Source organism: Martes martes, assembly GCF_963455335.1.
Source record: "Martes martes genome assembly, chromosome: 2".
NCBI classification, from domain to species: domain Eukaryota; kingdom Metazoa; phylum Chordata; class Mammalia; order Carnivora; family Mustelidae; genus Martes; species Martes martes.
In genome coordinates, this window is record NC_137889.1 from 80,914,933 (window position 1) to 80,938,229 (window position 23,297).

Genomic DNA, 23,297 nt, shown 5'->3' on the forward strand with positions numbered 1-23,297 from the left:
TTGTCTAATAAATGTTTTATTTATTTATTTGTTTGCTTGCTTATTTATTATTTCAGTTTGTTAATTTGAACCAGGATTCAAATAAAGCCTGCACTTTGTGATCAGTTGATATGTCTTTTAATGTATAGACTCCGAGCCCACCTCTTCCTTTTTTTTCCCCTTACCAGTTTACTTATTGAAGAAAGCATTTGCCTTGTTCTCTAGAGTTCTAGATTCTGGAGTTTGCTGGTCCGTGATGTCTTTATTTGTCTTCCTGTCACCTATATTCAATAGACATTGGTGTGGAGTTTAGAGACTTGATCCAATTTAGATTTAACTTGTTTTTTCAAGACTTCTACGTAGATGGTGGTATATTTTTCTACTAGGAGAGATAATGTCTGGTTGGTCTTTCATTTTTGTGACAGTAGTAGCTATGGATGCTCAGTGTTGATCCATCCATTCACCAGGCATTGAGAAATGGGGGTATTCTAGCTCTCATCACTTCTTCATTTATTATTTGGAATACTTCTCTAGGGAGTAATTTACCTTCATCTCTTACCTGGTTCTCTCATGGTAGATTTGATATAATACCTGGTTGTCTAGTGGTACAATTTATATAGAGAAATGTTAACACTTAAGAAACACCATAACCTGACCTTGTAACTTCCTTCCCATTCTCATCTGCTCATCAGCCATAATCTTTTGTGGTATTTCAGTACTGTAGACTGAGAACCCTGTAGTTAGCAAACACATAAGGAGGTATGTGTTTGTTAACTTCAGGGTTGTGTATGCCTCTGTGTGTGTGTGCTGTGGTTTTGTTTACTCACTGCCTGTTGCACCTTCCACCCCCACTTTCCCCATGGTTTACTCACCACTGCTTCTACTTCCCCATCTAATGTGCAGCCTGGCCCTCAAACTCCAGTCAAATCCTTTCTCTACAAAGTCTTCTGGAACCAACTCAATCATATTAAGCTCCCTCTTTTCTCTGAATATCTAACATCATTTAAAAAATGTTCATAAGTTTTCAATACATTAAAATCAGAGGGCAACAACACAGAATCATACTGATATGAAACAGAAGTAAAGGAACAGCATTGTTTGTTGTAAGGCTTGATTCATATCCCAGCTTTTTCAATAGTCCGGTCGTAATCTAGGATAAGTTCATAATCTCTGAGATTTGATTTCTTTATTACTTAAATGGAGAATGATCTCACTTCACTTGGAGACTGATATGCAGTGAAATGCTTATCACATGAAATGTTTATCATGATATCTGCTTGCCTATGGTCTGAATGTTTGTGTCTCACCAAAATTCATACATTGAATCTTAGCCCCCAAGGTGGGGTATGGGAGGGTGGCTTTGGGAGGTGACTAGGTCATGAAGACAGAGCTCTCATGAGTGGGATTAGTACCTTGTCCAAGAGACCTGACAGAGTTCCCTAGTTTCATCTACCAGGTAGGGACAGAGTGAGATGTTGCCAGTTTGCTACCAGGAAGGGGGCCTTTATGAAAAACAGACTGTGTTGGCACTTGATCTCATACTTCCAGCCTCCAGAACTGTGAGAAATAAATATTGTTTATAAATTACCCAGTCTATGGTATTTTATTTTTAATTGTATAATTGTACCAGCGCAAAAGGACCAAGGTACTGGCAGATGGAAAGTACTCTATAGATCAGCACAGATCTCATCTAGAATCACCCTATTTATAAGAATTTGAATGTATATATGCACACATCACTGTGATTTCTTGAATCTCCAAATACTGCAGGCCCTTAGAGTAGGGTTCATGTCTGTTTTTTTGTGAATTTTCTGCAGTAAAGAGCTACTCATTATAGCGTATCACACTATGTAGGGAATCATGAGATCATATAATGTTGTTTCTATGGACCAGCCATTCAGGTCAAATTGGGATAAAGGGCTATCATTTTTGCAGAGATGAGGGCATTTCAGAGAATACATTCTTACATGTTTGTTAACTGCAGGGTTCTCACCATACAGAATCTGGGAAGCTAGTTGGGATTATATTCTGAGATTCTGTTCCTCAAGATCTCTAGTCCCTTTGTTGAAACATAAAACAACAAAAACAACAACAACAAAACCCCCAAAACTTAAAGAACAAAGACTAACATAACAAATACCATGTTTCTACCTTCTAGGATTATACTGTCAACTTTTTTTTGTTGTTGTTTTTGCGTGTTTGGTTTTATAATTTACTTTAGAAAAGCAACACATTAAAAATCAGTTAAACTCCCCTTTGACCATCTCTTCAAGTCCCCTTCCTGCACTTTCTCTAAATAGATGGTCACTGTCATGAGTGATTCATTCATCCGATTTTAAAGGCATCTTATGTGCATAGTGAATGGATATTTGTGTGTTTTTAAAAACTTAAATACTTTAAGTGCAGTTGGCCACATGCTATTCCTGTCCTTTAACCAGTTAGAGAGAAGCAGGGTTTAGGCAGGCTGTGGTTTTATGATGCCAGAAAAAGGGATGTTGTAGGAGGTAGATATTAGGGAGGTTCTATTCCTGAGAACATAGGACTACAAGGCAATAGCCAAGAAAGTTTTCCTTAGATTGAAACAGCATCTTAGTATAACAAATACCTTAGGGCATTTATTTATTGCTTCTGGTTACTTTGACACCAAATGAAAGACTTTGCTTGGCCTCGTAGGTGTTTTATTTAGATAGTTTACTTTATAATCATTTGTTCTTTTTCCTGTTCTCATAGCTGAGTACTTTTTATTTTAATTTATAAACAAAAATCAGGACTTATAAGCAAACAGGACACTGCTCATGGGATTCAGTTAAATTGAACTAACTTGAAGAATTTCTATGTTCTGTCTAGACAATTCCAAATCAATCTGTGAGGCTCAGTCATCATGTGAGATTTTGTGACTTGGCTTTGAGTCTGACACGATGTCATTTCTATGCCTGGGAACTATTGTACTCTTGTTTCTCAGTGTGATTCCTTTCCAGATGTCCTCTTGGTTAATCCACACAGCCAATTCCCCTTTGATTATTCATGGAATACATCCCATTTACACATGTTTGCTCCTTCGGAATCCTCTCTTCCAAAGAGAGTCTGATGTAGGAAGTCTGCGAAACCCCCCCTTCCATGAAGAAACTGACCTGCTAGATTGTACCTTGTTCCCTTAACAGTTAGGCCTTCTCAAACCTTGGGGAGATTAGGAAACCAGTAGAATTATATTGGCCTGTATTTCAAAAGGCAAATAGTTTCGCTTTTTATGGCCATTAAGCGGAATGTACGTCTGCTGCTAAAAATTTTCTACAAGAATATGACAGGATTGAGAAAGTAAACAGAAAGGCAGTGGCCTGTGAGCCTCTGTTCTGGGCTTTGACATCATGGCTCTAGTGGAGGTCTGACTTTTAGAGACTACATTCTCTTCACAGCATCAAAGCTATTTATTTGATTTTTCATGGAGGCAACATCAAAGAAAAACAATTGTCTAGCCATACTGACCCTGGTTTATCACAGAGGCATGATTTTTTGGCCTTTACAACAAGAATGTGTTTCTCTGTACACTGATCCAATTCTCGTTAAGACTTCCCTGTGTCTCAAAGCATATCGCTCCTGCTAAGGAGCATACAAGTTCCTCAGACATCGGCTTCCAACTTAGAAGCTTTTAGAACCTACTGTCTAGCATTTATTCTCAGAGATTTCTGGCATTGATTATACCAAAGCCTCATTTGCATAAAACGTGGACTAGGAAATTGGTTCACAGAATCTTTGCTCTTTTATCATTCTGAATCAAAGGGGAAAATGGTCAAATAAGTTATATTCATGAACTTCATATTGCTAAGTGACAACCAAATGAGCATTCATGGGTCAATTCTAATTTAATTATTAATCAAAAGCACAGTATATGTTATTTAATGATACGCATTTTTGCTTATTTCAGCACTTGCCATGGAATTTTAAACTGTGCTGAAATTGAGTAGTGCATAGTTACTATGTCTCAGTCCTAAATCTTGATATATAGATAGCTGGGGGAGAAAGATCAGGGATTTGAGGAAGTCTGTGTGATTCCCTAACCACCTTTTGATATTCAGAGATTGTTTAATGCATCCTTTGAGCTAGCTGTGGGATTGGCTTCCCCACTAATCCTATGCCATTGAACCACAGACAGTTTGAAACCAACCTTAATTGCTATGTTCCAGGAAAATAGGAGATCTACGCATCAGACCTGGGTAAATCCATCAGGAAGCAAATAAAAAAACATGGATAACTTAATACACTAGTATTTCTTATGGAAATACTGAGAGGGCAGGCAGATATTCATCTGGCCTCAATATAGATATTTTTTGATATAATTATTTTTAAAGATTTATCTTAAAAATAATTTTGCCCGACAAAGTAGACTCAGAGAGGGTTAAGTGAGAGATGGTTCATAAAGATTCTATTGGTTCCATCTTCTTGTCAACCATATTCAAGTTATTTAAAGAACATAGATAACTAAGAGAAAATGGAGCTTCAAAAAATTATTACCGAATGGGACTGTTTAGGGCAATGTCTTTTTTTTTTTTTTTTTTTTTTTTTTTACCATTTCAGAGGGTCCATGAGGTCAACACTATTCCCATAATGATGTTAAGCCAGTTTTTGCTTTTTTTTTTCCCTCTATGTTGATGTTTGCAGTAGTGGGTAAACTTGTTGGTGCCTTAGCATGAATTAAAGCTGGCACTACGTTATACCAATACCTGTCCTACCCTTCATTGCCACTGTGCTCATGTGAAAAAGTACATGCAAAATATGCCTGATTCACTTAAGAATGTCCTTGATAAAGCAGTAAAACTATTAATTTTCTTAAATCTGTTCCTGTAAGTACGCATCTTTTAAAAATTCTGTTTGAGGGGCGCCTGGGTGGCTCAGTGGGTTTAAGCCTCTGCCTTCGGCTCAGGTCATGGTCTCAGGGTCCTGGGATCGAGTCCCGCATCAGGCTCTCTGCTCAGCAGGGAGCCTGCTTCCCCCTCTCTGCCTGCCTCTCTGCATACTTGTGATCTCTGTCTGTCAAATAAATAAATAAAATCTTAAAAAAAAAATTCTGTTTGAGGGGGACCTTGGTGGTGCAGTCAGTTAAGTGTCTGACTCTTGGTTTCAGATCTGGTCATGATCTCAGGGTTGTGAGATTGAGCGTCAGCTTGAGATTCTCTCTCCCTATCTCTCTGCTCCTCCTGCTTGTGCTCTTTCTCTCTCTTGAATAAATAAATTAAATTAATTAAATTAAATAAATAAAATAAAAAATTAAAAAAAATGGAAAAAATAAAAATTCTATGTGATAACACAGGAAGAATGCCTATGGCACTCCTGATACCTCCCACAGTGTGGTAGTTGCCTGGAGGAGAACTACTTAGGCAGTTGTTTGACTTGTGAGTTGAACCAGCTACTTTTTTCATTAAACATCATTTTTACTTGGAAGAACAATTCTATTTCTCTTATTATTTTGTTGGAAAGCATAGCAATTTCTTTAAAAATATGTTAATGTGTAATGAATGGGTCAGTGCTATTTTAAAATAATACATAACGTTATTTTTTCAGGTTTAATTTCTATATAATAACTAGCTCACATAAATTCATCCTTTTTGGTGTCTTCAATAACTCTATGTGTCAGAGGTACTTAGAATAAGTTTGAGAAGCAGGGCCTGGGTAATTTTTCTGAAAAAAACTTCCCTTTGTCCAAATAGTAGCTCATAAAGTCAAAGGTATTAGGTTTCTGTGATTCTAAGATTCTGTGATTTTGATTTGAAGATTCTGAGCTTCTTACAAGAAAACGGGTAGTAGAAAACATGGAGGTCTGGCCTAATGAGAGGTCTTTTGGCAGTTAGCTCTCTGCATTAGATAGGTTTGAGTGGGTGAGCTGAGTGATGCCGGCATTCATTCCTTCATTTTTTCAACAAACAGTTTTTGAGTATGTGCACTCTGCAAAACATGATGGATCAGGCACAGTGAATCATACATAGAAGCATCAGACTGTGATCTTCATGAAAGCAAAAAGCTTCTCTTTTCTACCCTGGGAGGCATTGTGATGAGTCAGGCAGAAGTTGGTAGAAATTCACATCATTCACTAGTTTTGTCTCCTTGGGCAAGTTACTTACCATCTTTGAGTTTTTTCCTTACTTGTAATGTGGGAAAAGATGATGTATGTCCCTTTGGGTTATTTTGATAATTAGAAACTTTATAATGTAAAGTGAGTTAGCAGTATCCTGGGATTTTTGTATCCAAGCTGCATAAAGGGTTTGCTTTATAGCTACTTGCGATCCTGAAGAGCATAAAAACAAATCTGTCTTCAAACGGGAACTTCTGTAAGTACATAAGTGCATGTAGCAGTAATCTTTGAAAAAGGTTGAAACTCGACTTTATTTAGTTTTTTGCCAGTTCTATTGAAGTGTACTTGACAAAAACAACTGTATATACTTAAAGTGTAGGGTGTGATGATCTGATGTTTGTATACATGTGAAATATTTACCACAATCAAGGTAATTAACTGTCTATCACCTCACATAGTTACCTTTTGTATGTGTGTGGGAGAGAATGCTTAAGATCTTCTCTGCAAATTTAAAGTATACAATACAATATTATTAACCATGGTCTGATGCTCAGATTTTACCCAACTGGCAACTAAAAACTTGTACCCTTTGACCAACATCTCTTCATTTCCCCACTTCCCAGCCCATGGAAACCACCATTCTACTCTCAAGTAGTGCTTATTTTTCAATAACCAGAGATAATCAATCTGTCAGAATTAGTTAGCTTTTTATAAAGAGAACCAATTTCCATTGAAAGATATGAGTTTAAATAGCTTTTAGATATATTAGATTGTGTTAATCATTGTTGAAGAAAGATATAGTCAGTGACACTTGGTAAAGACGGTCAAGAAGACTTTATTGGTGATGATGGTTGTAGGTATAGGGACCACCGTAATGGGATATTCCAGTGAGGGAGAGAGATTGGGCTCCACCCTGAATACAGCATGGGGTCAGTGGAAGGCAAATTATGAAGAAGAAGTGCCAGGAGTAAGAGGAGGTCTGGTTTAACTGGTCTAACCAGATTCTGGCTGAAGACAGACCAGGGCGATCAGACATATCCCTGGGGGCCAGTGGAAGATGAATGCGATCAGATATCAATGGTGGCGGAGTTCTGGTTAAATTGACTTACAGGGCTCTTGCTAAAACTGGATTGTATATGGAAGTGCCTAGATGGGCCTAGGAAAAAGGTTCAGGAGCCTGATGAAAGTGACATCAAGCAAAGGAACTTTGTCACTATAATCACAATTGTGTTTTTGCCTAGTCATTTAGATTATCTTATTTTTGCCAATATCCTTATAATAAAATACTACATTGTAGGGGAAAATAAAAATGATAGAAATTTCATGAGAATACTGAAAGTTAATATAGTCAAGTCAAGGAAAGAAAGTTTTTAGTGACAGTATTTACCTCAGCTATAAGTATATGTAATCTTAAGTGTTTACAACCCTATTTAATGTTAAATTGTTAAAAATGGTGTTTCCTATCCTCAAAAGAAGGCACTTTTTAAACATTTTACTTATATTATTCTTGTTTTAATTTTCTTTGTTTAATTTAAACCCATTCCATAAATCAGAACTTTATAAAATGTAAAAATTGTTTCTCTTAATTTTCTTTATAAGTCTTTACAGGAAAATGGGTGTGCCTTTGGCAGAGTCTATTTCCATGCAGCTCTACTTGTGCAAATTACAGATTGTGGATTTTCTTTCTCTAAAAATAGATTATCACTTGCCTGGTGACTCTCTTTAGTCTTTCTGGGGCAGAATGATGTTTAACTTCTGGTTCTTATTCAGAGGTACAGTATCTGGGTTCTAAACATTGCATCTATAGAAATAGATCCAAATATATCATAGCATTAAACATGTTTTTACTTCTGCATAAAGAAATACTGTTTTATCTTTACTTACGATTCAGTAACATGGAAGAAACTAGACATGCTGCATTGAATTGGTTCATATTGATAGATATTTTTAAATGTGGAATTCTAGAGATTGAGTAGTATAGAGCAAATGACTGTTCTTTCCAGAGGCAGAGGCAAAAGTGAGCCTACGGCCATCGTTAGGTGTATATATTGAGAACTATTTTTACTTTTCCTAGTGTTCATCAGATGTTCTGCTAGTCACATTTACATGCAGAGTAATTTAATGGGCACCCGTTGCCATGGCAGCAAAGAATGAAAATGAAATCTATTATTTTATGAGGTGAGAGTTCCCAAGTGATACAGGTACAGGCTGGTGAGAACACTTTTGCTTTTTCTTGTGTAGAGCTCCCAAGGTAAGACACTAAGTCTGTATTAACAAGTACCATGGGGACTATGGGATTTGTTTGAGGTTGTTTCTCTATGTATTCTATGAGGTATGTTTCTCTATGATCTGGTCTACATTTATACATTCATTATACTACAGGGATCCATCTAGTTTCACTGGTAACATGGTAACCGTACACAAGTTCATATCAAGACACATTCACATACAAGGCTTTTCTAATTATGTGTTATTAGCAATAAATAAGGAAGTCTATATGTTTCCGTATTTCTCTGTACCTAGGGTAGGGCTGATACTAGTTGTGATCTTCACTGTCTTTATGCCTTTTTGAAATAAGATAATTGTTGAAAATGAGACGATGAGACTTCCCCTCCTCCATGCATTTCCTAAAAAGAAATGATAATTTGACAAAATGACAAAACAAGTTTTCTAAAGACAAATTATCTCATTGGACAATGAGATAACTGGGAATCAAAGGAATGTTCCAGGAAACTGTTAATTATAGAAAAGGATGCCCTATTGCTTTTCTGTCCCATCTGCTTTTCATGTATTTATCAAATGCCTAGTACCGGCAAGGTGTTATGGCAGATTCTCTGTGGGATATAATAGTTCATGGTCCCTGGTTAGTGAAATGAAACCCACATAAGGGAGCCAACCAGGAGAAAATGGCAAGCACAGGCAGTTCCATCTTTGGCTCCCTTCCCATTTTTTTCCCCCTTCATTCACTGGATGCTACTTTAAAAAAGACCCATGTCTTCCTATGCCACCACGATTTTGTATTTGATTCTTCCCAGTAGAAAACAGGGTTTTGAAGGAGTTTTGTAAATAGCAAAATTCACAAGGAATACCAACTCTCAGGGGTTCTTTTTATAATACACACTTACCAAGTGCCTACTATGTGTCAAGTATTGGATGAGTTCCTATGGTAAACTGTTAACTTCTACGTATTACATGTTTTAGTGCATTATTTAAACTTTCTCTTTAAAAACACAGTTTTCTTTGTAAAAATATGATTTTTAAGTGGTTAAAAACAAAGGGCTTGAAAAGAGATGGTGAGATCTTCAGATATTGACTCACCAACCAGAAATGCACACATACCTACACACATATGCTCACTGAGACCCTTAAAGAGGTGTACAAAAACAGTAGTAGAAAATTCTACAGGGTTATGTAATTCAACTAAAGGAGTTGAATGAGAAAAATATTTGGATCGGGGGAATTTCTAATCTATGTGAGGAGGAACATCTTCATTTTCTTCTCTCTTCAGCTTCCAAGTACACTCTGTCTTGGTTTCCTTCAGTTTTTGTACTTTTTAACATTTCCCTCTGATGCCCTGCTCCCTTGTTTTTACCTTCCTTCCAGCTCTACATGAGAAAATGATAGTGAAAATTGAAGACACTTCAGAAATTTGGCTTTCCCTATTGGGCACAATACTTTTATCCACCTTTTGCTTTGCTACCTGCCTTCATGTTCCCCTAATCCTCGACAGAACCATCTTGCATTGTCCTACTTAAAATGTGACTCATTTTGAGTGACTCAACCTGCCAATTTATTAGCCCATGACAAGTACAAAAATTGCAAATAAGCACTTAGAAACTTTGATGGCCATTTGGTAGGGGAATTTCATCTGTTGATTCAAATATTTGGCTGGTATTTTGTATTTTATTTCTCTAGTAATAAATTATTATTATAATTATTATTACTATTATTATCAATATCATTTAACAAACAGCAATCCATATAGATTGTGGGGCTGAGGGAAAGAAAAAAACAAAAACCCGTGGTCTTTCACTACAGACATTCTGAGAAGCACTGGTCTCATGTACTCTCAGTTCTTCTAAAGATGTCTTTTGATTGCCTACCTTCATGCCTTTGTCTATTTTTTAGTTAATGCTTCCTGTCTCTCAAAACACAACTGTAATATCCTCTCCTTCATGTGTTTTTACCTGAACTCCTACACTGCAGTTTTTTGTATTTCTGCTGAAACTTTATAACCAGTATTTATTGAATGTAGTGACATTTAGTAATTTAGTATTCTATACAAGTGCACTTGCTTTTTTTTTTTTTTTTTTTCCTTCACCACATTGGCTACATGTGTGAGAGAGAATAAGGATGGAGAAGGGCATGAATATCTGGGTTAGAATCCCGAGTTCTGTCATTTATGAAATGAGGGACCTTGGGTCAGTCAACCAACCTCCTTGTTCCTCACTTGCTTCATTTATCAAACAGGACTATTGGTACCTCCTATCCTTTCGGGTTGCTGTGAGCCTTAAATGCAATGATATGTGTAAAGCATTGGGGTACAGCTCCTGGCACATACTAAATACCCCGTAAATGACTGCTCTTATGTTTTTCATTAATATTAGCAACACTCTTAGAATATTTTTTTCTTGCTTTTGTTCAGACATTGCCTGAAATTAGTTATTTAACTTCATTGCTTTGAGGAAAAAGAAGCTATGAAGCCATTGCTTTGATAGACCCACTTTTTGAAGACACAGCTAGAATGGGTGGTGTGCAAAAGGGTGGAAAGTCATTGGATTTCTATAGATTCCTATGGGGCTTTGGAGAGCTGGTCAGTGCAGCAGAGGCATCCTTGTTTAGGCTCTGTAAACATAACTGAGTCACTCAAAAGATACTTTTTTCATGCAGGCAAAAGTTACACCCCCAAAAGGAAAATAGAATTAAAAAAAGGAATTTTAGAAGAAGGCAGTATATCTAAAAATATTCCCACCACCAACAACAAAAAATTTGGCTGGAACACCTGGATTTTTCTGAGTATAATTTTAGTTAGGTAAACATTGAAAATATATATTTTCCTAAAAGAGGAAAGAGCAATTTTATGGAAAATGATGGTTGGTAGTAATCTTCTGATTCAGAAGATTAATTCTGTAAAAGATTTTCCTCGTTTTAAAGAGTGAGAGGTGGTGAATTTGAACAGTTGCATTAATGATGATCAATACTCACAATCGCTTAACTGGTAAAATTTACCCCCAATGGGTCTTCTTAGTAGGATAATTATCTAAGGATATAGACCCTTAGATGTGAACTAAAGTGATTAATTATGTGGTAGTTAAATGAAATGATAGTTTTACTGTGTGAGCCAAAAAATGTATATTAGATTCACAGTTATCTAGGATATGCTTTATTAGGCTTTAAAAAAATAGGTAAACTCTCTTGGAAGTAAGCAGAAATATATTCAATATATAACTAAATTAAATGCCTAGCAACATGGCACTGAATTTAAGGGAGTGGATTATGGTTTTGTGGTCAAATTATTTTTGGTATAGTGAATGTGAATTCAAAAGGAAGACTATAAACAAAATTCTGAGAAAAGCTAGGGAATAAGATTTAAGAGCTACTTAAGCCCTTGCTAGACAAGGGCAATAATACAAAGACATAATTTACTTTACTTAGAGAATAAGAAAAATGAAGAGAAACCCAGATTATTTGAGGCCTTACAACCTGATTCTATATTTGTAGGTGTACACACTCACACCCCCCCCAACACACTCGACATGTATTAACATACCCACCAACTTCACATATATGTTCAAATAAAAGGGGGCGGTGAGCATTTTCTGGACAAGGAGTTGAGCTGAACACACACCCGTTTTTAATAATAAGGTCTGTTAGACTTGAATAGCACAACAGTCTGTCAGGGAAGTGGTGAAATCATCACAGACTGTTGAGTGATTCAAAATTAGATCAGACAAAGCACTTTAAAAATACACTCTAGGAAACAATCTAATGCTGGGAAGGCAATAAAAAAAAAATGACCTAAATCGATCTTTTCCACCTCTAACTTTTTATGTTTTCTTGTAGTTTAAAAATAGAAAAGTATAATATTTATAGGAGTACTGAAAGTTGAGATCTGGATTCTGTAGTGCTTATTATTTAACATTAATATTTTTGACTCATGGCTTTGTTGTAGAAACAACAGAAATGTAGCTATATATCTTAATCCTTTCTTCACTGATATGAAATCAACAATGAAGAAAAAGCTCAGGGTTCGGGGTACCATTTATTAAGTGGTTGATAGATTAGTCCTTAAAACTTAAATGCCTACAATTTATTCTTTGTAACAGACCTTGAGTGTTGTGGTCAAAATTAAATAGGATTTATGTTTTTTTTTTCTATAATATAATGCCATTAAAACAGGTTATAAGCATATGATGATGTTGGAGCATGGTATAGAGATTCTTTGGGAATTATAAAAGAGGGGAAATTGGATGAGAAACAGCTTCTAGAAGGATTATTTTTCATGTTCTCCCTGACTCCCTGATCTTAAATAATTGGCAATCAGATGCAATCTCTTTACGTCACTTGATTTCTCTTATATTCAAAGGAAGTCAAGGTACTACACAAAATGGATCAAATTGTTTGAAGTGAAAGGACTCAATAATTTTTTCTGATAGTTCTCATTTGTGCTTTTTTTCATTTAACCTATAGTGATTTGCTTGGGTCGCTCTTGCTCACCTTTGGGCAACCCCTGTGCTCATGTCAGGCAAAGACACTTTAATCAGAAGTGGGAACTTATTGTTCTCTACAGTCAGCCTAAGTGACATTTTGGATAAATCATTGCTTAGACTTATAGCCCCATGAATCAGTTGTCTGGAACCAGTACTGACAGGGGCCTCCCTTTATCTGTAGGTTGCTTGTAGATCAGCAATGTATCCTCTGCATTATCCAAATGTTTCTTGGCTCACTAACCACCCCTGTCCCATGTGACTGGTTTTATATAAATGTCACAGAAAATTGGCTTAGGCTGACCTCTTTTATAATCCCTGTTTCTCAAGATATGCTATTTGATACAAAGTTCACTTATGTGCAGAAAACAGAGACAAAAGTCATTTGTCCAGTTCTTAAAGTTTGCTGTGGTAGTGAGGCAAAATTAAATGACCGCTTCATTTTCCTCCGGGAGTAGTGATGGTGTGGAGGTACCGACCGCGGGCAATATTTGCCTTGGTGCCTTACCCCGCTGATGGATGGGACATGGTCAAAAACATTTGTTGGATGAATGAATAAATGAATGAATGATGATTACAAAGTAAGCTAAATTTTGGTACTACACTTTCTTTCTTTCTTTTTTTTTTTTTTTGGTACTACACTTTCTGCATTCCTTCTTGAGCAGTTGACCTCTTAGAGTGGCTAGCTCCACAAGATCTGTAAAAACAGGGAAAGAGAAATAATTGAAATTTAGTGCCAAAGGAATAAAAGTGACAGTGTTATGTCCAGTCATCTTTTGAATCATGAGCATATGTATTTTCTTTCATTAACCTTAAACTATTCGACATGAAGTATTGGGGGGAAAATCTTGGAATTTTGGAGACAAATATACCTGTGTCTACACTTGATCTTAGCCAAAATGCCGAGAAGTGATAGCTGTGTCTAAATCTTAACTTTGCTACTTACTTATATCCTACTCAGAGTGGATTTTTTTTTTTTTAAGATTTTCATTTATTTGACAGACAGAGATCACCAGTAGGCAGAGAGGCAGGCAGAGAGAGAGGGGGAAGCAGTCTCCCCGCCGAGCAGAGAGTCCGATGCAGGGCTAGATCCCAGGACCCTGGATCATGACCTGAGCTGAAGACAGAGGCTTTAACTCACTGAGCCACGCAGGTGCTCCCAGAGTGGATTTTTTAACCTCTCTGAAGTTCAATTTTTCTTCATAAATATGGAGAAATTGCCTTTTGTCTTGGAAGCTTGTTTTGAGGTAAATCAATTCATACAGTGTGTATATGTGGGTCTCAACAACAATAAATTTTCATCTTTTGGAGTATCTTCTAGATGCCTGGGTGAGGCTGGTTGGTGTATAAACATTTTCATTACTACCCTCACTAATTGTACAAGGTACAGTGCCATAGTATCATTCCTAATATATAGGTAATTGAATTGAAAGTCAGCGATGTAAAGGAATCTACACAAGGTCATAGAGATTTGACTTGAAACTTATCTAATTCCTAGCCTGAGGCTTTAATTTACCCTGATTAATAAATATCATTTCTTTTGTGCCCAAAGGAAATGGAAATAACACAGTTCTCCCTTTCTAATTAATCTGTTTACTTCTTCTATAGGATAGAAACCCTATCCCCATAATAAACCTCACTGGACCCAATAATTTTGTTCATCCTGCTCACTTATTTAGAATCTACTGTGGGCTTCTTGTTATCATTGCTGGATGTCACATCTTTTCAAAAGATTTATTCCATCTTATTTATTTCAGGTTAGATAGTGTAATTCTAAAGTCCAAAGAGGTTAGAGGATGCAGTAAACTTTTAGAGCCACTGAGATAACTTAGGTTTTCTATAATCCAGCTGGAGGAAAAAAAAATGAGCCATAGCCTTTAAATATATAAAAGTGCAGTGGTAGGGGTGCCTAGGTGGCTCAGTCGTTAAGTGTCTGCCTTTGGCTCAGGTCATGATCCCAGGGTCCTGGGATTGAGCCCCTCATCAGGCTCCCTGCTCTACGGGAGCCTACTTCTCCCTCTCCCACTCTCTCTGCTGTGTTCTCTCTCTTGCTGTGTCTCTCTCTGTCAAAATAAATAAATAAAATCTTTAAAAAAAATGTGCAGTGGTTTCTATCTTCTGCCATGAATAGAGTCAGAGATTCTTCTGGCCATGTGTCTACATATGATGTCAGTGGGAACTTTGAATATTAAGGGTGGAGATGTCTAATTTGGATGATCTGACTTTGGAGCTGTTAGAAGCTGGAAATGCTTTTAACCATGGCTGAGTCAGAGGGATATGAACCTTGGACTTCCTCTGACAGTTGCCTTTAATTAAATGAGCCTGGCCTTATTAGATTCTGGCAAGTCAGCTATTTAGAAAGCACTAATTCTTCAGAAATCTTACTTTCCCAAGTTTTGTTTTCACTCAGCATCTTAGATTTTGTTTTCGCTTTCCATTTTCAGATTTATAATCGCTTAGATACAAATTGCTGTGGATTCCGACCTCGAAAGGAAGATGTCTGTGTACAGAATGGTCTGAGGCCAAAATGTGACAACCAAGATTCTGTGGCTCTAGCACATGTTATCCAGCGAAAGCATGACCCAAGGCATTTGGTCTTCATAGACAACAAGGGTTTCTTTGACAGAAGTGAAGATAACTTAAACTTCAAATTGTTAGAAGGCATCAAAGAGTAAGTTTTAAGATGTAGTAACATCTATGGGATATCACATTTCTATTAAATAAGTGGTAAGGTTTTGAGAAAACTCAAATGCTATGTGTGACTGATCTAACCCTTGAAAAAGAATTGTGGATGTGGAATCCGGGAATGGAGGCCCAGAAATGGGAAACAGACCTAGGCAGAACAGAACAAGACTGCAGCCATGGTGTCACTTTCACCAACCCATGCAACCTACAAAACTCCTGCTACGTTTCCTTGGCCCTTACTGTGAAAATCCATGTGGGTAAGGTTGGAAGCATGCAGAGACCTCTGGAATAGGAACTGGCAAAATAGGAATACGGAGGCGGCAGAAGCTCCATTATCAGGGCATGGGGCAGGGGGACTAACAGACACAGATCCTGATGTGGTGGGATGTCCAAAGGCATAATAAACTCAAGACACTTTTCTGAATGCAGCAGGAAATTGGAGCTAATCTGCTGATTAGGACATAGTATCAAAGGACAGCAGCTGTTTGAGTTCAGGTGGGAGGGTTTTGAACATTTGGAAATCTTTCTCATAAACACAGACCAGGGACAAAAGTATCTTGAGCTTATCTATTTGGAAATAAAGGAGACTAATGCATTTAATAGTGCCAGGAACCCACTGTAGAGTCTGGGCCATTCAACTTTAGCTATAGGGATCGAGGCTGGATTTCAGGCCCCAGCTCATAGCCACTCTTCATAGCCTTCCTACCTTACTTAGAAATCAGAGTGACCAAGACACGGGTATGTTTGAGACTTGGAAATAGAGGGGTGCATTAGTGAAAGAGTGAACCAGTTGTGTGAAGCTAAGTGACTACTGGAGAGCACATGAAGGAGTCTAAAATTGAGAGTAGAACCCTAATCTTTCAAATCCAAGTCCAACCATTTTTCTACAGTAACTTGTGTTATTCACGCTGTTCCTTTTATTTTTGTTAACAACACTCTAAAGCATGTTTCATTATTTCTTCCTAGCACTCCGCATCAGGTAGCACTTCCTAGCACTCCGCATCTACTTCCAGGACTAGAGACAATACTGTTCCCATGAGAGTTTTGTGAGCCCCCGTTTCCAGAGTTTTTGCCATGTCTTGCCCATTAATACTCATTCTCATATCTCTTTGTGGATTGAAAGTAGAATATATGACAGATTTTTTTCTTTAAAGTGGCTAAACTAAGGGAATTTTATGTGTAGAAAAATTGACTGAAGGCATTACTTACTGAGTTGATATTGTGGGGTCTTCTTAAGTCTTTAAATTTTCTCTTGGAATTAGGAGTGCCTGAGAATATGGTTCATCTATTCAATACATTCATATTATTATGAATACTGTTTTATTTATCTTTTGAAAGAAGTTAACTTTTAATGCAATATGAGGAGTAATGAGTCTAGAGTCATTTTTTTTGAATAAGTAAGTCACACATTGAAAAGCAAAAATGAAGACTTTGCTAGCCCAGATTTATGCATAGAATATTCCTATTAATCAGTGTAATGCACAGACAGGTACTTTTTTGATTTTCTTTTGTGAAAAGAATTAGTCACTAAAGAGATCCATGGCTTTCATGGTTTCATCTCATATATTCTGCTACAGTTAAATTAGTTGAAGGGTCATAGAATTTATAAATCATGGATTATTAATATTTCATAGAGCAAAAATGCTTACTTAATTAATACCATAGCCACTAAATTATATAGTACATGTCTTCAGGGAGCTCAGAGCATCTTATCAGCATTAATTAATTCCATACCTTCTCAGAGTCATTAAGCATGTCCAGCTCTGTGCCCTTTGGTCTTTCTGCAGCATCAGAGCACTTGGGTCCCTTGCATTCATGCCCCCTGAATGCCATCCTTAGTTCGCTCCACTGAAATTTGGAAAAGGCATTTAGGAGGACTGAAACTTCCAGCAAACTCTATTCTTCAAACAAGGATATGTTCTTGGTTTAGTTGTTAAGGAGCAACTACATTTGCATGAAATTTACTATGCAACCCCGGTATTTTTACTGTGCTTTCATCAGTATTTCAAAGAAAGCTGGATGGGGTCAATTGGAGATTCAGCAAAACACTCCTTATGAAACTTGAACCTTGATAAACTTCTTCAGATAATGTACATGGTAGGCAGAAGCACAAAGCACTCTCTTAAGGTAGTTCAACAAGGACCCTTCCAAATTGGCCTCAGGTGTTCCAGAGGTGGGTCACAGTGGAATGCCTGCTTCTAAAACATGAGTTTTGTTAAATTTATTTGAAAACACTTCAGTATTCCAATTTAGTAAAATGCTCCCAGATTCTCAAAATTCCTAAAGTATAATCTGAATCAGAAGTAACTCTTTATTTAATTGAGCATTATGGAATGATTACTTTCTCTTCTTACCACCTACATTTTGGATTATTTCACATTAAATTCAGTCATGCATTTGTCAGCATTTTGCTTCTCATATTTTCTCGCATAAAAACCCCACATTGACGCTTATGAGGATACTATTCTACTTGACAGATTGAAGTGGTTTCTATGGGTGAAATGGAGCTTAAGATTGAGGAAAGTATTTTTGCCAGGCTAACAGAACTCTTTTTAATTCCACGCCTCTCTTTGCCTACAGATAATGACTTTAAGTAAGATGTTAGTATGTCAAGTTCTCAATGGAAAGTTCAACATAGAAAATTCAGTTCCCTTGAAACATACTCTTCTAGTATATTATTATTAAGAGAAGTGTCAGCTTGACAGTGACAAAAATATTTTCATTCTCCAGGTACTATTTGATAGTGTGATTTATGCCAGATTAATGAAAGGCAAAGCAATTGGGTAAGGCATAATATTTCTAAGCAATTACTAAGAATGAAATATCATTTTATCTTCTCAGGTTTCCCGAATCTGCAGTTTCTGTTTTGAAGAGCCAGCACTTACGGCAGAAACTCCTTCAGTCCCTGTTTCTTGATAAAGTTTATTGGGAAAGTCAAGGAGGCAGACAAGGAATTGAAAAGCTTATTGATGTCGTAGAGCAGAGAGCCAAAATCCTTCTTACCTACATCAATGCACATGGGGCCAGAGTATTACCTATGAATGAATAAAAGGATCTTCTGGTTAGATTACTAGATAAAGTTATGCATTTTTTTGTTTTTGTTTTTAAATAGGTACACAAGCCTCAAGTCTTTTTAGGAATGAGGCAGTGTAGATGAATATATAAAGTAAATAAATTTAACCAAGTGTTTATGATGAGTCTGAGCACAATAAGCAGGCTTAAAACCTTTTAAGAAACATATTGCTCAAAAAACATTTGTTCACATTTTTCTCTAACATCATGTCACGTGAGTCTCTACATCTGATTTTACAGGATGGTTGCAATTATTATTCCAGCTAGCTTTGCTAAAACATTTGTCATGCCATTTAAAAGAACAGTGTAAGACAGAGGTACTGATCCTTCAACAAAGCATATTTTATGCCACATTGACTGGTCTGCCCAAGTACTGATGGGAAGGGCTCTTAACACTCTTCAGTCTGATTGTTGAAACAGAGCTGTCCCAATATGACCCAAGGCAGGTCCGCATTGGAAAATTGAGGCATGTGATTTGCAAAAAAATCAGGGTGTACGATAATTCTGCACAGAAATGGTGGGTTATTTGCAAAACCGCCACTATATATTCTACTGTATCTACAAACGATTGGCCATCCCTGTGAATCTGAGAAGCAAGAATCATAGTTTCCTTTTTTTTTTTTTTTAAGAAATTTATTTTCTCTTCAGTATTGAAACTATCCAAATCTGACAATTTATGCATTAGGTAGTTTTGTTTTCTCAGTTTTGGTCCAGCTTATGTCTAGTGGCTTAGACCTTGAATAATTTTAAGTTATGTTACCTATTTGAAATTATACTTACAGAGTGCCTTTTTTTAATAGATGCTCTTTTAACAAATTTTGTTATTTTTACAAATGATATATTCTAGTTTTTGTATATTTTCTTAATAATAGTGGTGTTCTTCAGATTTAAATGATATTGCCCAGATACGGACAATAGAACCAGGTATGGACTGCATTTAAATATATTGTTTAGCTTATTCTAATATGAGAAATATGAACAAAGTAAATTAAAACCTGACTCTCCTCAGTGAAAGCACATGACTAGAATCAAAACAGTGAATTTGGACAATGTTGAGCTTCAAATAATTTTCCCCAAACACCCTCTACCAACTTCTCAATTAGGTATAAGACATGGACATACATTATTCACATGTTGGGTCTTTGTGTCCTGGGAAGATATGTCTGTCATCACATATGATAAATATTCATACAGAGGTTTCAAATCTCAAACAAGTCATCATCCCTGCCCCCCCACCTCACTGTTATTTAAAAACTGTTCTACTGACTTATTTTTTTCCTGAAAGTTGAAAAATACGATTTAAGAATATTGTAATGCTTTCTAGTCTTTGTTTTCTAAGTTCTGTATGTTATTGCTAAAACACTGCATTTTCTATGTTCTAATCAAGGATCATTTAACATCACTGTAAAGTAGAACTATTAAAGACATTAAAGACTAGTCTTTTTTAAAATATGTACCTATAGATTCTAATTTATGCAAATATATAGGGGCAAAATGTCAAAACAACACATGGTAACTAGAAGAGAAGATGGCCAAGGAGAGAGGGATCATTTGACCATTTAATCATAACTTTCCTAGACTCATATTTAAGTACTACATTGTAGCATCTGTATTTGCTGCGCTGACCATTGGAGAAGTGGTCTTCAGACCATTCTACTCTTCCATTATCCCTCTGAGGTCCTTTCTCTGGTTCCACACATTCTGTGCACTCTTTGGTTTGCCCGAGTCTCCACTTTGACTTGCTGTCTTTGGGTTTTTTTAAGATCCCCTTTTTCTCTCATTAATCAGCATTTTAATAAAAAATTGGCCTAGCAAAACCTTGGAGGCCAAGGTGTTATTTTGAGCCACTGACTCGAAAAACTTTGTCAGGTTGCCTTATACCTTGTCTTATCAAGATGGCATGTTTGCATTTTAATAAGCTTTTTATGGATTAGATCATCTTCATCCAAATTTGTGAAATTAGTGGTGAGAATCCAGTCTCTTTAGAAATTAGCTTTAATGTTGTGTACCAAGCTACACAGCCTTTGGGCGGCTTGGTTCTCCCTAATGTGGGTCTGGCTTTGCTTATTTGCCTCCAGTGATTCTGACATGCTTACTATTAAATGAAAGGTCCTGGAACACATGTTTATTTTAGTCACCTTTGCTTTTTAACAATGTGTTTTGTTTTATAATCAGTGAATAATTCATGCCGTATTATTGTTGAATAATGAATAGCTACGGGGCCAGGCTTTTAATTCTAAGTAATGCTCTTCTTTTCTCTTACGAAACAATGAGAGTACTCTGTGCCTTTCAAGTACACTCAGATTATGCTGTGGTTTTGTTCACATAAGCATATTATGTGGTTTATTTATAACTTGATAAATTTGAAATAGAACAATTTACCTTGGCAGAAGTACAAAAGCTTATTCTTGTGTGACTTATTTTCTTTAAGCTGATAATATGAAAATAAATACATATCTTAAAAGTCTGTAATAAAAATATTAGAAATTAAAGATGTGTGTTTTTTATTTTTTAGATGGGTTTTTTTTTTGTACATGCATTACTTTTCGGAAGTTAAGTACAGAAGACTGTCTGCTACCACTGTCCATGATAAAAGAAACAATTAAACAGTTAAGAGTTTTATTGGATTGTGTTTGTATATACATATATTTGATATCATTACTAGTGATCGTATGCTTTCCCTGGTGTACATAGAGGATTGTCTTAGGTGGTATGCAAATTAGTTAACAGATATCACAAACTGTAAGAGACTATTTAAGTTTTGTTTTTCTTTGTTGGAGGTGAGTTTTAGAATTATATAGGTAAGGTTATCTTTATAAAATTCATATTTGTTAAGTTTATTAGGCACTCTGGGGAATTTATCAAAATATAAAATGCTTTAGACTTATACTTAAAGCATTTATAATCTCTGAACTTGTATAATAGCATGTTTATTCCATTGTACCTTTAAATATATATATTACATCATATCTAATGAATAAAATAGCCTAGATGTAGATTTATCTACACAGTATCATAGGAAATTCTAATGTTTATCTCAGCACAAAGGGGCACTTAGGGCACCAGTCTGAAAATATGATATGGAAATTGTACGTGGGTCAAAGAAAGATGATAAAGACTGTTCTCTAAAAACCAGTATCATCAAGAATTAAGAGCTTTCCTTCATAGAAGATAATTTAATTTATTGGAAAAGTTATCTGACACTTGGAAACAGCCAGAAGAGACTTTTTGAGTGTTCTTTCAGTGCAATGCTGGCCTTGCTTTTGTATTGAATGGTCTACTTAACAATGTTGTAGGGCAGAGGTTAATGTGTAGATTTTTATCCCATAGAGATGCAAATAATTTCTGCCTGGTGGAAAAGACAACGCTAATGGTTTTACAGTTTATTATCCTGTTGGACATTAACCAGTTTTATATCTAGTCCAACAATCTTATCCTGACATTGCCTGTAAATACTTAGCTTTTGAAATACTCTTTGAAATGATTTTACCATTCTAGTGGTTCCCTTGCTAATGAATTATTTAAATAAAATCTTTGACATATGTTCACTTCACATTTGCATAGGAAATGGGGTTTTACCTTTTTTGAAAATTTTGCTTTTATAATCTTTTGACTACAGAGTCATATTTTATTTGCTTGAGAGTCATGTTGTTAAATTTTTGAAAATTTTACTTTAACAATCTTTCAAAACACAGTTATTAAAGAACTGAATGGTACCATGTGATTAACATTTGGAGCTTATTTTCATTTAACTTTTTAATTTTTTAATGGTTATCAGTTGATTATCTAGTTCAAAGGTCTGACTCAGAAGGGCTTGCTGGCAGACTCTGTTTTGCAATCTACAAAAATGCACATGGTAAGTGAATGAAGTCACAGAACTTTTCTTACAACAGCACTGCATATGATTAAACTAGTTCAACTTTTTTTTTATCTTAGAAAGTTACCTTTTTACCATCATGATTCCAAAGTGCATTTAGTTTCTTGATAAAAATGTGCACAATCACACATTAAGAAATCTCTATGCATCTTCTTTGTAAAAAAGTAATCTGTATTTCTTAGCAGTACTTGTCAAGATTTCTAAAGCTTTTGAGACAAAGAGCTAAAAAATAAAACCTCCCTTGTCAGTGGCTTTAATCACATGCTGCAGCATAGCTAGCTGTGCCATATTTCAAAAGGCAAACTGGGCTGCAGAGAGTGGGACCAGTCACTAAATGAGACTGAAACAGCTGTGATTTTGCAAGATGTGCCAACATTTTCTTTAGCTCCAGGACACCAGACATTATTTGGCTCATAAAGTACCCTATGTTATTGGCTCAACTTCTGTTTAGGAGAACAAGAGATCTTGTTCTGTATCCCTGTCTGAGGCCCTCAAGGGTATTAAAATGGAGGTCAACATTTATTTTTTTTACCTCTTAGTAACTTAAAAAAAAAAAAAATCAACCTTGATTTGGATACCTTTTCTAACTTTGTGAGAATTAAAATTTGCAAGATTCAGGTCTTTCTTAAGAGAGTGAGGAAATAATTTACAGACTATCTTAAGAGTCACCCTTCCAAATTTAATCAGGTAACAAGTGAGAGTTATAATATAAGACTTGAGTTTTGGTGACTCTTAGCACAATGATATTTGCTACTTGTATTGTGTCATTCATTTCCTTTGTCTTATGGTTGGTTGCAAGTAGAGATAGCATGTTGTGTTAAAAGAGGAGTGACATGGCAGCCTCCGGAGTAGCAAAGTCCTAATTAAAGACAAATTCTTAATTAAGTCTTAACTTTAGCCTGGGCTACCTACT

The 23,297-nt window shown here is 36.1% G+C and overlaps 1 protein-coding gene across 1 annotated transcript in view; it reads left to right on the forward strand.

Moving 5' to 3' along the window:
* GASK1B (golgi associated kinase 1B) overlaps window positions 1-20,996 on the forward strand; it is a 45,444-nt gene extending 24,448 nt beyond the window's left edge. Inside the window, exons 3-4 of the mRNA XM_080797079.1 lie at window positions 15,195-15,421; window positions 18,277-20,996. Coding sequence (XP_080653205.1) covers window positions 15,195-15,421; window positions 18,277-18,484 — 435 coding nt within the window. The 3' untranslated portion in view covers window positions 18,485-20,996. The remainder of the gene's footprint in view (window positions 1-15,194; window positions 15,422-18,276) is intronic.
* The last annotated feature ends 2,301 nt before the right edge of the window (window positions 20,997-23,297 follow it).